At 45.2% G+C, this 12,490-nt stretch overlaps 1 protein-coding gene across 1 annotated transcript; it reads right to left on the minus strand.

The window, feature by feature from the left end:
* Positions 1-5,643: 5,643 nt before the first annotated feature.
* LOC125537263 lies at positions 5,644-12,120 on the minus strand. The gene is made up of 9 exons (XM_048700556.1): positions 11,423-12,120; positions 11,279-11,336; positions 11,088-11,154; positions 10,959-11,004; positions 10,759-10,857; positions 9,557-9,625; positions 8,395-9,460; positions 7,815-7,963; positions 5,644-7,719 (listed from the first exon to the last, which is right to left on the minus strand). The coding sequence occupies exons 1-9, from the start codon at positions 11,933-11,935 to the stop codon at positions 6,199-6,201; spliced, it is 3,588 nt and encodes a 1,195-aa protein (XP_048556513.1). The 5' UTR covers positions 11,936-12,120; the 3' UTR covers positions 5,644-6,198.
* Positions 12,121-12,490: the final 370 nt, after the last annotated feature.

The following is a 12,490-nucleotide window of genomic DNA, read 5'->3' on the forward strand; positions in this document are numbered from 1 at the left end:
CTAGGGGCTGGTTTCCTTCCACCTACAGCCCATAAGGCCCTCCGGGACAGGTGGACCCACCCGTTGGACCCCCGGAACCCCTCCGATGGTCCCCGTACAATACCGGTATACCCCCGAATATTTCTGGTGACCGTATGATGACTTCCCATATATAAAACTTCACCTCTGGACTATTCCAGAACTCCTCGTGATGTCCGGGATCTCATCCGGGACTCTGAACAACATTCAGTAATCACATACAAGTCTTCCTAATAACCCTAGCGTCATCGAACCTTAAGTGTGTAGACCCTACGGGTTCGGGAACCATGCAGACATGACCGAGACAACTCTCCGGCCAATAACCAACAGCGGGATCTGGATACCCATGTTGGCTCCCACATGTTCCACGATGATCTCATCGGATGAACCACGTTGTCGAGGATTCAAGCAATCTCGTATACAATTCCCTTTGTCAATCAGTACGTTACTTGCCCGAGATTCGATCGTCGGTATCCCAATACCTCATTCAATCTCGTTACCGGCAAGTCACTTTACTCGTTCCGTAATGCATGATCCCGTGACCAACTACTTAGTCACAATGATCTCATTATGATGATGCATTACCGAGTGGGCCCAGAGATACCTCTCCGTCATACGGAGTGACAAATCCCAGTCTCGATTCGTGCCAATCCAACAGACACTTTCGGAGATACCTGTAATGCACCTTTATAGCCACCCAGTTATGTTGTGACGTTTGGTGCACCCAAAGCATTCATACGGTATCCGGGAGTTGCACAATCTCATGGTCTAAGGAAATGATACTTGACATTAGAAAAGCTTTAGCAAACGAACTACACGATCTAGTGCTACGCTTAAGATTGGGTCTTGTCCATCACATCATTCTCCTAATGATGTGATCCCGTTATCAATGACATCCAACGTCCATGGTCAGGAAAACATGACCATCTATTGATCAACGAGCTAGTCAACTAGAGGCTTACTAGGGACATGTTGTGGTCTATGTATTCACACATGTATTACGGTTTCCAGTTAATACAATTATAGCATGAACAATAGACAATTATCATGAACAAGGAAACACAATAATAACCATTTTATTATTGCCTCTAGGGCATATTTCCAATAGCTGGGCTCTCTCTCCTCTGCATTCTCCCTTTATTTCATTTTCCTCAGACAGAAAATAAAACAGGAATGTGCAGGGATATAGGGGAGGTCTCTGACAAAGAGGAAAAATGTTATGGGGTCCAGGATTTATGTAATATTTGAATAAATTTCTCGGGGCATTTTTAAAGGTAGAAAATTAAACCAAGTTTGAATCAACTTCAAACTTGATGCAATTTTGAACCCAACCAAAACAACGTCAAATGAGATGAAATTTGGCGGAGAGGTTGAAGGCATGGTCGAGTATTTATAGGAAAAGAATGAACATTAATAGAGAAGGGGAATGTGGCACTTGCAAAAGAAAGGAAATAGAAGGAAAGGAGGAGATGATGCATGGGACAAAGGCATAGGCAAGCAACAAAATCTAACATGGTGAAAGCTCAACAAGATGAAACTCACAATGCACATGATGAGCATGATGACATGATGCAATGCAAAAATAAATAGAGCAAGCACAAAGGAAACACACGGAGGTCACGAAAATATGGAAGTCTTCTGGAGCATCGGTCTCGGGGCGTCACACTATGATTGATCCCCTATACTTGTGGGTCATCAACTACTCCCTCCTCATCATGGTGGCTGTCAGGATGATGAAGATGGCCTCTAGTGATGACTTCCCCCTCCGGCAGGGTGCCGGAACAAGGTCTAGTTTTGTTTTTCGTGGCTACAGAGGCTGGCGGCGGTGAAACTTCTGATCTAGAGTTATTTCTAGGGGTTTTCGTATTTATAGGACTTTTTGGCATCGGTCTCACGTCAAGATGGGCTTCAAGGGGCCCACTACCCACCAGAGCGCGTAGAGGGGGGTGGCGCGCCCTGGTGCCTAGTGGCCAACTCTGTCCCCTTCTGGTACTCCCACGAAGCTTCTAGTGCCTCTTTTGTTCCAAAAAATCGTCAAAAAGTTTCGCTACATTTGGAGAACTTTTATTTGTGCACAAAAAACAACATCACAGTAGTTCTGCTGAAAACCGCGTCAGTCTGGGTTAGTTCCACTCAAATCATACCAAAACCACATAGAATTGTTATAAACATGGCATGAATACTTCATAAATTATAGATATGTTGGAGACGTATTATCCCCCTCGAGCATGGTGGCCTCAGCATCCTGATATGCAAGGAATCGACATTGCTCTTTGCGCCTAAGGGATGTGGTTCCGGGCCACCTTGCCACCCCTACACATCCCTTGTGACCAAGACTTCAGTGACATCTTGTATTCCGCCACCAAATGGGTACTTGGCGACGCGTAGTCTTGTTGTTTCTGGACCAACTGTTGGTTCGATGGTCAATCATCGCGCCATCCTTGTTATCCCTTGTGCCACGCCAATGCTGCAAGGTGCGTTCTATAGCTAAGAGGCTGCACGAGCGTGCGTGGATCCAGGGCGTGAAAGTGCGTGATATCAACCAAAGGGGGTGAATGGGAGATTTTTCTCAGATTCTTTAAAGAAGCGAGTTCTCCAAAGAATAACAGCGTGAGGAATAACTAAACGGAAGCATAACTACACTATGCATGCAAATCAGAGTACCGACGAAGTCATCACGGCGAAATAGAACATACATAGGAAGTAACCGGTCATACAAAGGTATTTAACCTAAGTACAGCGAAACTGAAGACAAACGGAACATAGCAAAAAACTGATGAAATTGTGAAACACACAAATGCGGAAATTATTGAGTTGAAGAAATAGAACCAGATTTCTCGATGAAGATAATGGATTTGTATGACCAGTTCCAGTTGCTGTGACAACTATATATCTGGTTAGTGAGGCTTGAGATTTAACTCAGAAGAAATGTAGTCTTCACGTTATTCCCCTTGAGTTAAAATCACTTAGACCTGCCCAATTACTCGTGGTAATTCTTCAAGGTGGACTTCCAAAACTTCACAGACTCGTTCTATGGCACTCCACAAATTCTTCTTGGATGCTCAGAACATGACGCCTAACTGTCTGAAAGATCACAGTCTTCAAAGGTAACAAGTGTTGGATAACACAGGACAATCTCTGCATTAATGCTCAATCACTTTTGCTTTGGTGTTTGAGTTTTTCCTCACTTAGGATTCTCTCAGATTCTTCGGAGGATGGTTTGCTCTAGTTGGCACTTGTCAATCAATCACTTAGAGCACCCAACCAACAAATGGTTGTGGGGGCTGCTATTTATAGCCTTGGGCAACCCAACATGAAATGCTCTCATGCCCTTTGGACATGAACGTTGTCAGGATAATATCCACATGACAGCCCGCGCTAGCACAACAACGATCGGAACTCTCAATTTCCTCATGGTAGAAAAATCGCACTAGCAAAATCCTAACTCTTTAGTCACACCAATTTCGTCAACGGCTAGAAGAACTGCGTCTCTGTCGCTAAAGAACTCGAGTCCACTGCAAAAGATTTCCAAAGTCTTCACTCAAAAAAATAGGTAAGTTTGAGCATCACTTCGGAAATACGCATATGTATCACCTAGATCCCCCTTTAACAATACAGTGTTACCATGAGTCAATATAAACGAAAACAAACTACGAAAACAAAGTCTTCACGTTCCAATTCATCACTTCAATTTCTTCAAAGGGGAACACCAATTTTTTTCAATGTAAACGTACATTTTTAGAGGTCGTCTTTCTTGGTTAAATCAAATCTTTAGGGACTTTATCTCATGTGTATACTCACAAACACATTAGTCCCTTAACCCATTTATTTTTTATACTCCAAAATCACAAAGGGGACACTAGATGCACTTACAAGGCGTTTGTGATGCATAGGGACCTGCTCCCATGGTTGAGTACGTGGAGCTATGACACCACTTGTGTGATGTCCCGCTCTCTGTTAGTCCCGATGTCTTGCGTTGGACAAAGAGCGCAATACTATGTCAAATTATGTTATCTCGCACTCTTCAAAGAATCCACCTTCGCACCGCATTCGTGGCGAACTGTACAGAGATCCGGTGACATGCCTAACCCTAAACCCTAACCCTATGCCATGGGCATGTCACCGATGAACAGTACCTTAATAGTGGCGTGAACAGTGTGCGTGCTACAGTGGCGTTGCTACATGATGCCGAGCAGTATGCATCTACGGTGTTTTCTGCTACAATACATAATCTGGATTGTTGATTTTTGATTCAACGGTCATGTTACGGTGTTGCATGTTATGAGTATGTCACTGGATCTCTCTCCAGACGGGCTTACGTGAGGGCGTGGACCCTGCTTTATATCAGATTCTTTAATTGGCTAGCGATCAAAGACCGGTGATGGACGGCTGCGCGCCTTGCAAAAAAAGTAGTTAGATGTTGCCCTGTGCTCACTCTTTCTTGCTTTCAGACTTATCAACAGAATAATATGCAATTGCACATTCACATAAAAAATATGCAATCGCGTATTCACAAAAAAGGAAAGAAACAATGCTAAGGCCCTGTTCGGGACGAAGGAATTTTACGGGAATTGTGGTGGTTTCCTTTCCTTCGCTATTTTTTTCTTTAGGAGCGTTCGGTACAAAGGAAACAGCCCAACCGATTCCAAAGGAAAGGCTTCTTAGCCTGCGCTTTTCACGGGAACTGAAACATCCACCGGAAGCTCATTTTTCGCGTAGGCCCGAGGCAAACTGGCGCAGTGCAGGAGTACTGGATTTGACATGTCTGGCTCCAGAAGTGGGGTAGACCTGGTTTACATGGACCATGCATGGACCTGTGTTGCTAAAACGGTGGTGGTGCATGTGGTCTGTGTTCACATGTAACAACGATGCGCCTAGTCGCATGCACAGCAGGTTGCCCTTGATTTTTTTAGTCCAGCCATTAGCGCATTCTATCTCGAGTACAGCTGGCTTCCTGCGTTCCGAGCACCACTAGTTAAAAAAATTCCTCCAATTTCAAGCCTGTAGGTTTTGACTGTCCTTCACCCTGTTCCTACACTTTTTTCTATTCCTCTGTTTTGAGCACCTACATCCCGAACAGGGCCTAATTGACAGTTTTGTGATTCTACTTCAGCTACCCACTGTTCACATCCTCTTTTTTGGAAAGGATACCCTTTTCTATCATCCTACGAGATGACAAAACTTCAGATATTTTTTTGTACTATAAGCACACGTTTTTTTCAATTAAGAGTGTTTCAGTAAAATTATGCTATTGCACGAAAATGTAAATGCACTACCGACTCAGATCAAAATCAGGTTACCAACCGTGTATTCAATCTTCAGACGTGCATACCCTTTTAGCTGCTCAACCGTGTATTCAAAACAAGCAGTGAACCACGTAAAGATCTGAGGACACCACAGTTTTCACAAACGTCACAACTCCTCCAGGATGGCTGCCAAATCCTTCCAAGGAACAAAATACATGCATGTAAGCTCGCCCTTGCTCATTGGTATGACACTATTTGCACCAAGGCAAATGCAAGAGTTCGGAGTATAGTGGATCTTGCTTGACCCAAGCACTAACATCTTTCATTCAGCATACCACTAACCGAATTGACCATGGAACTCAATTCCTGGCGCAGAACATGAAGGGGAAGCAATTTCATTCAGAGAAGGGAGTAAAGGTGGCTGATCTAGTCTAACAATCTATTCAATGCTGAACCATTTACAACAAACATACAATGTGACATGGGCATTAACATAGGGATGACCACGCAGTCTAACTACTGAGGACGTCTCCTAAATTCTGGTGCAAAAATTTCCACCGCAGAATGCTATTGTGTGGTCAGAAGAGCCCGGGCGGGCTTCCGGATCATAGGGCATGCTATCAACATATATCCCACCACAGCCTTTCTCCAAATGCCGAATTACTGAACTCCCGTACCAAACAAAATGGGCCGGTAGATATGATATGATTTCGAGCAGTGTTCATCCATCCATATTCTGATATCTTGCACAGGGGAGGATCGATCTACGACATGACCTGTGATCCCTAATATTGTGCGTATCCACTTCATGGATGTCCCATTTCTGCTGTTGCTCAATTTTGTGGCCCGGGTCCACAAGTCCTTAGATGCTTCACGTTTCTGTGTCTGACATCTGATCTTGTAGTCACACTTGTTCATTATCCACACTCCCTGCTTATAACTGCAAGGCAAGATCTGGCTGTTGTGCTTCCAAATTGATGCCCGAAGACTGTCGGGCTGGTGGTGAACCTGGAGAGGGAAACCCAATGTTCAAGTCTGGACGGAGCATATCCATGTTTGGCTTCTGTTGCATGTGAGGAACCAACCCTTGCCATTGTGATTGGCCCTGTGATCTTGAGAAATCTGTCTGGACCAACTGTGGAAATATCACCAAGCCCTTGTTTTGACCTGGACTTTCTCTAGGAACCTGAACAGGTTGTCTAAAGAACTGAGGAACAGCACTTATCTTCGTTTCATCACAAGTTCGGACATTTGCAAATGGCATCTTCCAGCCAGAGTTGCCGTCATTAAAATTCGGACTCACTATGGTTGGTTTGTTCTCTGATGAAGCACCAAATGAGATCCAAGATTGGGCTACCGGAGCAGACGGAATGCACTGGTTCTCCCTAACAGCTGTTGGAAATGCTGAGAAAATGTTCCTGGAAGCATCAAACCCTCGGTTTGATACGTTTACTTGGCCAGGTACTACGGTTGGTACCATTGACTTTGCATGGTCACTAATATTATTCTGTGAGCTCGCATTCATGGCAAAGCCATTGACATTTACCGGTTCATTTTTAGTAATGAATCCAATGTTGCTCGTTTGTCTGCTTTTCTCAGAGGTTCCAAACTTTGCATCACCAGGTCTTCCATGGTACACCCATGTAGCTTCATTTTTTGGCTGTGGTGCAACTGGTTCCTGAGATTGGAAGAAGGGTTTAGGATGCCCAATACCATTGTTTGGGGAAAGCATATCATGAACACCAGGACCTTTCGTGCTCTGAGCACTTTGAGACGAGTCGCTTTTTTTCATTTGATGAGCTCTGACTGCTTCTGGCGGTTGGAAAAAAGGTCGGTGGCCAGCCATTTTGTTCACGGCAGGCACATCAAGCACACTAGAAGAAGCTCCTTTTGAACATTCAGACCTCTGTGGTTGCACTTCAGGAGGGCAGGCATTGGAGGAGTGTCTGCCTTTCCTAACTTGATCATTGGTTGCTCTTTTCGTCTTCACAGTATTTCTAGATGCTCTGTGTTTATTGTGCAGTGGTAAGGCATCAGTGTTCCTGTGCTGGGGTTCAGCAGAAATACCAAATAATCTTGGCTTAAGTTCTGGACTCTCAAGTGAACCAGTCACACCAATTACATTATTACCAGTGGTTATCCGATTAAGTAGACTCAAACTCATATCCTTTGAGTTAATGCTTTCTGTTGGCCTGAGTCTTTCATTATCTCTGGGCACTGAAGCATTCCTTTGCATATTCGTATCAGAGCTAACCTGACTTCGTAACTGGTCTTGCATAACTAGAATAGGTGGCAATGGTGGCTCATATTCTCCAACCCAGCCACGTCCAAACCTCACTTCAGCGGGTAATGTCTGCTGAATACGCTCAGAAGCAATTCTCCAACCTTGGGCACCAAGTGAACCAGCAAAACGAGCCAAACTTCTTGCATAAGAGTGCTCAGCATGAAGTCCAACCTGTAAGGACGAAAAATCTAACCATGTGAACTAACCAGCAAAAGAAACTGTGAAGTATAAAAGTAGATTGGATTTAACCAGAGGTGTTCACATACACTTATCAGCTCTTTTGGCTCCGCACAGAAGGCATCAAATATTAGGTCAGAATCTGATGAAGGCTGGTCTTCATGTTCATGGTAAGTTTTTCGTCTAGTCTCATCTACCACAAATAACTTCTGGCTGGGCTTTGCTGAATAATCTCGTGCTGAAAAGCGAAGAAAAGAATAAGCATGTCAGTAGGGTTATATGAGCACTTGGTTATATGAGTAGTAATCAAATGAAATTCCTCCACCTGAAATGGAACTGCGAGATATTCATCTCAACCAAATTAGCAAGATATATAGGTCATCATTAAGCATTCTGAGTACCAAACTAATAATTCATCACCAGAATGACTCAGAGAAACCCCACATATACAGAACTGAAGAAAGAAGCATCGGGCATATTATAATTTCCTTTCAGTGGCCATCCTTTGTTTGCTGATCAATGCATTCTACTGACTTTACAAAGTTCAGACCTTTCATCTTCAAAACTGTAAGGCATAACCTCCCTATTACATAAAATAGTGTGGCTAGTAGGTATTTAACTAACGGAACAATTTAAGTAGATGAGCTGATTCAGAGAGGAAGATGATACCTGAAGTATCGTCAGTCTTCTCAGACCTGACCTCATCCACTGGAGAACTGATGTCTTTGTCGGAACACCCATCGGCTGCAGTAGATTCAGGGGGCTCAGCACCGTTAGCCTGTGACACGCTTAAGCCATCAGAGCCATCTCCTGCAGAAACAATGGTGGCAGGAGAGACATTTGAACCCAATGCGTCTTGGCCATTCAAACAAAATGGCTTAGCAATCTCTTCGTTGCAGGAGTCGCCTAGATCATCTTGTCCATCTCTGCAAAAAGGCTCCCTAGCCGACTCTGTTTGGCGGGAGTGGTCCATGTCATCTCTGTATCTGCAACTGGGCTCCTCAACAAGTTTTTCTGGGGATAAACCTAAATCTTCTCCATTCGCACTGCCAGGATTTTCAGATGGCTCTTTCTCTAATGAGCACTCTGGATCTTCTCCATTTCTGCAAACTGGCTTCCCAACGTGTGTCTTCTGGGATGCCAAGCCATCATTTGAACTCCGGGAAGTAGGTTTCTTGACTTGCTGTTGGGGCAAAGAGGAACTTCGGTCATTTTCGGAACTTCTTGAAATGGCTTTCCTAACTTGCCCTTGTTGGAATGAGGGGCTTCGATCATCCTCCGAATTTCTTGAAATGGCTTTTCTAACTTTCACTTGGTGGATTGAGGAACTTCGATCATCCTCCGAATTTCTGGATATGGATTTCTTAACTTGCTCTCCATGAAATGAGGAACTCAAATTGTTCTCTGAATTTCTGAAAATCGGTTTCTTAACTCGCTCTTTGTGGAATGAAGAACTTAAGTTGTTCTCTGAATTCCTAGAGACGGGTTTCTTCACTTGATCTCTGAAGCTTATGTCAGCTCCAGAAATTTTTGCATTTGGTCTCTTAATTTGCTCTTTACGGGTCAAAAAGTCTAGATCATCATCTGAATACCTCAAAACAGGCTTCTTAATTGGTCCTCTGTTGCACGGAATAGGTCCAACTTTCTGTTCACTCTTTACTTGGTTTTCTGTAGGTATGCCCTCGTCCCTAAGTTCTTGAAACTTCTTTCTTGCCAGCTCTTGTATGGAATGGGCCTGCATGAATAAGCATAGCACGAAACATTGAATCAGAAGTGATAAATGATGGTGCTGTAAGTGCGTCATTTTTCCAGAAAGGTGCTGCTAATGTACCTGTCTGAAGTAAACCGTATCAGGCGCATTGTACACCATTGCATTGCTGCAAATTAAGAAAACATCATCCTGCGATTTAAAGAAAAATATCATCAACTGCTCAACTATTATTATCGGTAAGGCACACAGTAATTGTGACAAACCTATAATACTCAAATACGACAAATGAATATTACTAAAATATAAATTATATTAGAAAAAACGTCAACTTCTGCTTAGGGTAGGATAGTATAATCACTAGCACAAACTTTAGCGCGGATCTCTAATGCAAGAGTTACATGCAAGATCTAACCATCTTCATTATGTGCACAAATTACAGGCAAACAAAAAATTAATCATAGGAATGTAAGTATAAGCATGTGATAAAGTAACTGGTGCACGCTATGTTGCTGCATTTGTTGGGCCTCATGAAAAAGTTCATGCTATCGTTTCGAGAGAGGAAAGAAGTTGACAATTCAAGGTATGGAGAACGCGTTCAAAGGTTGCTTCTAGCATTGGACTGGTCCTTGTAGGTGAAATTCACTCTCAGATAAATATAGTATATGAACTGAAATGACCCACCATCCCCAACTACAACATCCACTTTAGCGACAAATAAACGAATGGTGACTCCCCATTGGCAGCACTGGCTACATATACGACAAAACATTAATTCAAACCTAGAATTGCTCGAAGGAGCGATATGCACTCCTAGCAGCGCTAGCTACATATACGACAAAATATTAATTCTAACCTACAACATCCACTTTAGCAACAAAATCAACGAATGGCGACTCCCAAGTCCCCATTGGCAGCACTAGCTACATATCCGACAAAATATTAATTCCAACCTCAAATTGCTCGAACCAGCAATATGCATCCCCAACTACAACATCCACTTTAGCAAGAAATCAACAAATGACAACTCCCCATTGGCAGCACTAGCTACATATACGACAAGATATTAATTATAACCTCAAATTGCTCGAACCAGCAATATGCATCCCCAACTACAACATCCACTTTTGCAACAAATCAACGAATGGTGCATCCCCATTGGCAGCGCTAGCTACATATACGACAAGATAATAATTATAACCTCAAATTGCTAGAACCAGCAATATGCATCCCCAACTACAACATCCACTTCTGCAACAAATCAACGAATGGTGAATCCCCATTGGCAGCGCTAGCTACATATACGACGAAATATTAATTCTAACCTCGAATTGCTCGAACGAGCGATATGCATTCCTAGCAAGCTTCCTCTTGACGGTGCCGAAGTCCATTGGGTGCTCAATCACATCATTGTAGTCAGGCAACTGCGCCAATCAAAACAACCATGGCATCATCAACACTCAATACCACCCGTATGTCAGATTAGCATCTCCAACAAGCATGACGCACGAACAAACGCCCTCACCTCCTCCAGATCCACCGGCTCAGCAAACACACCGTACGTATCCTTCCTGCAGAATCAAACAGTAGCATAAGAAATCGAGCTCTTCAAATCATGAAAAAAGAACACTTGCACAAGTTGTAAAGCACGCACTTCTGCAGCTTGTCAAGAATCATATCCAGCGCCTGCCGGTCCGGCAGCGGCGTTGTCCTTGCCATCCCTAAATCCACCGGCAAAAACCAAAAGAAAAAAGAAAAAAATTCATTTCTTGGGGAAAGGGCGCTCAAAAGTCATAATCCCGTCACCAAAGATGAAGAGATCAGCAAAAAACAGAGAAATCTAACCTGGCACCGGGAGTCGCTTCGTCCGCGGCGCGCTGGCAGCGTCGCTCCTCCCAGCAACCTAAAATAAGAGCAGATCTCGCGTCACAACCAGCTGCAGAGTGAAGTAAAGACGAGGCCGAAGACGAATCGGGCAGGATGTTTCACCTCGCGACTGCGAGATCTGTCGTCGCGCGACTCGATCCGGCGCTTCTTGGGCGGCTTGACCTGCTCCTCGCCTCCGCCAGCCGGCCGCTCCTCCCCCTCCGATGAGTCCGAGTAGGGAGGGGGAGGTGGGGCCCGGCGATGGTGCTGGTCCGGAGGAAGCTGGGAGAGCTTGACGACGAGCTTGAGCTTGCGCCGGCGGCGGTCGGAGGCGGAGGAGCCAGCCACGCCGCCTCCGTCGGAGTCGGAGCTGGACGGCTCCGGCGACGGCGCCCTCCGGTGCTGGGGGCGGGGCGGCGACGAGGAGGGCGAGGAGGGGAAAGGGAAGAAGTCGTCGACGAGCGGGCGAGAGGACGCGGCGGCGGCGCGGCGCGGGCGGAGCGAGCGGCGCGGTGGCGGCGACGGCGAGCGGCAGCGCGACGACAGGACGTGGTTCCCGCCCCCGCCCCCGCCTCCGCCTCCCCTCCGGCGCGCGGGGTAGCTCCTCTCCGGCTCCGGCGACGGCGACCGCGGCATGGCTGCTGCTGCTGCTGCCGTCCTCTTCTTGGCCTCCTTGGGGTTTGGTTCTGGTCTGGCTACGCTTTTTTTCTACGGCTGCTTTTGTTTGTTTAATTCTATCGCTTGCGTCTGCCTGTGTCCTTCTCTCTCCTCCCTTCCTCTCCCTTTCTCTCTCTTCCCCACGCACACACACTCACACGCACTCTCTCTCTCTATCTATCCCTATCTTCTCTCTCTCCTCTAGCGACTTGCACCAACCACTACGGCCATTAGTCTAACTTTTGCCGCAGCCGCGCGCCCTCTCTCTCTCTCCTCCGACGTGAAGAGATGATGGGCGTGTGTGGGCTTGGTCCATGGAAAGCCGGAATTATTGCCCATTGAATTGGTGGGGCTGACCGACTGCGGACACTGTTGACACAGTGCTCCAAATTTAAACACTATGCATCGGGCAAAAAACACTTGGATATGGGCATTATCCTAAAGTAGCAACTTACTTTATGAAGCGTTATTTGTCTTGTTATTTTTCCTGAAATTTGAAGTTTGGGGCATAATTTGACCTAAGAACTTGTGGCA

The sequence above is a fragment of the Triticum urartu genome, chromosome 2 (genome assembly GCF_003073215.2).
Source record: "Triticum urartu cultivar G1812 chromosome 2, Tu2.1, whole genome shotgun sequence".
Taxonomy (NCBI): Eukaryota; Viridiplantae; Streptophyta; class Magnoliopsida; order Poales; family Poaceae; genus Triticum; species Triticum urartu.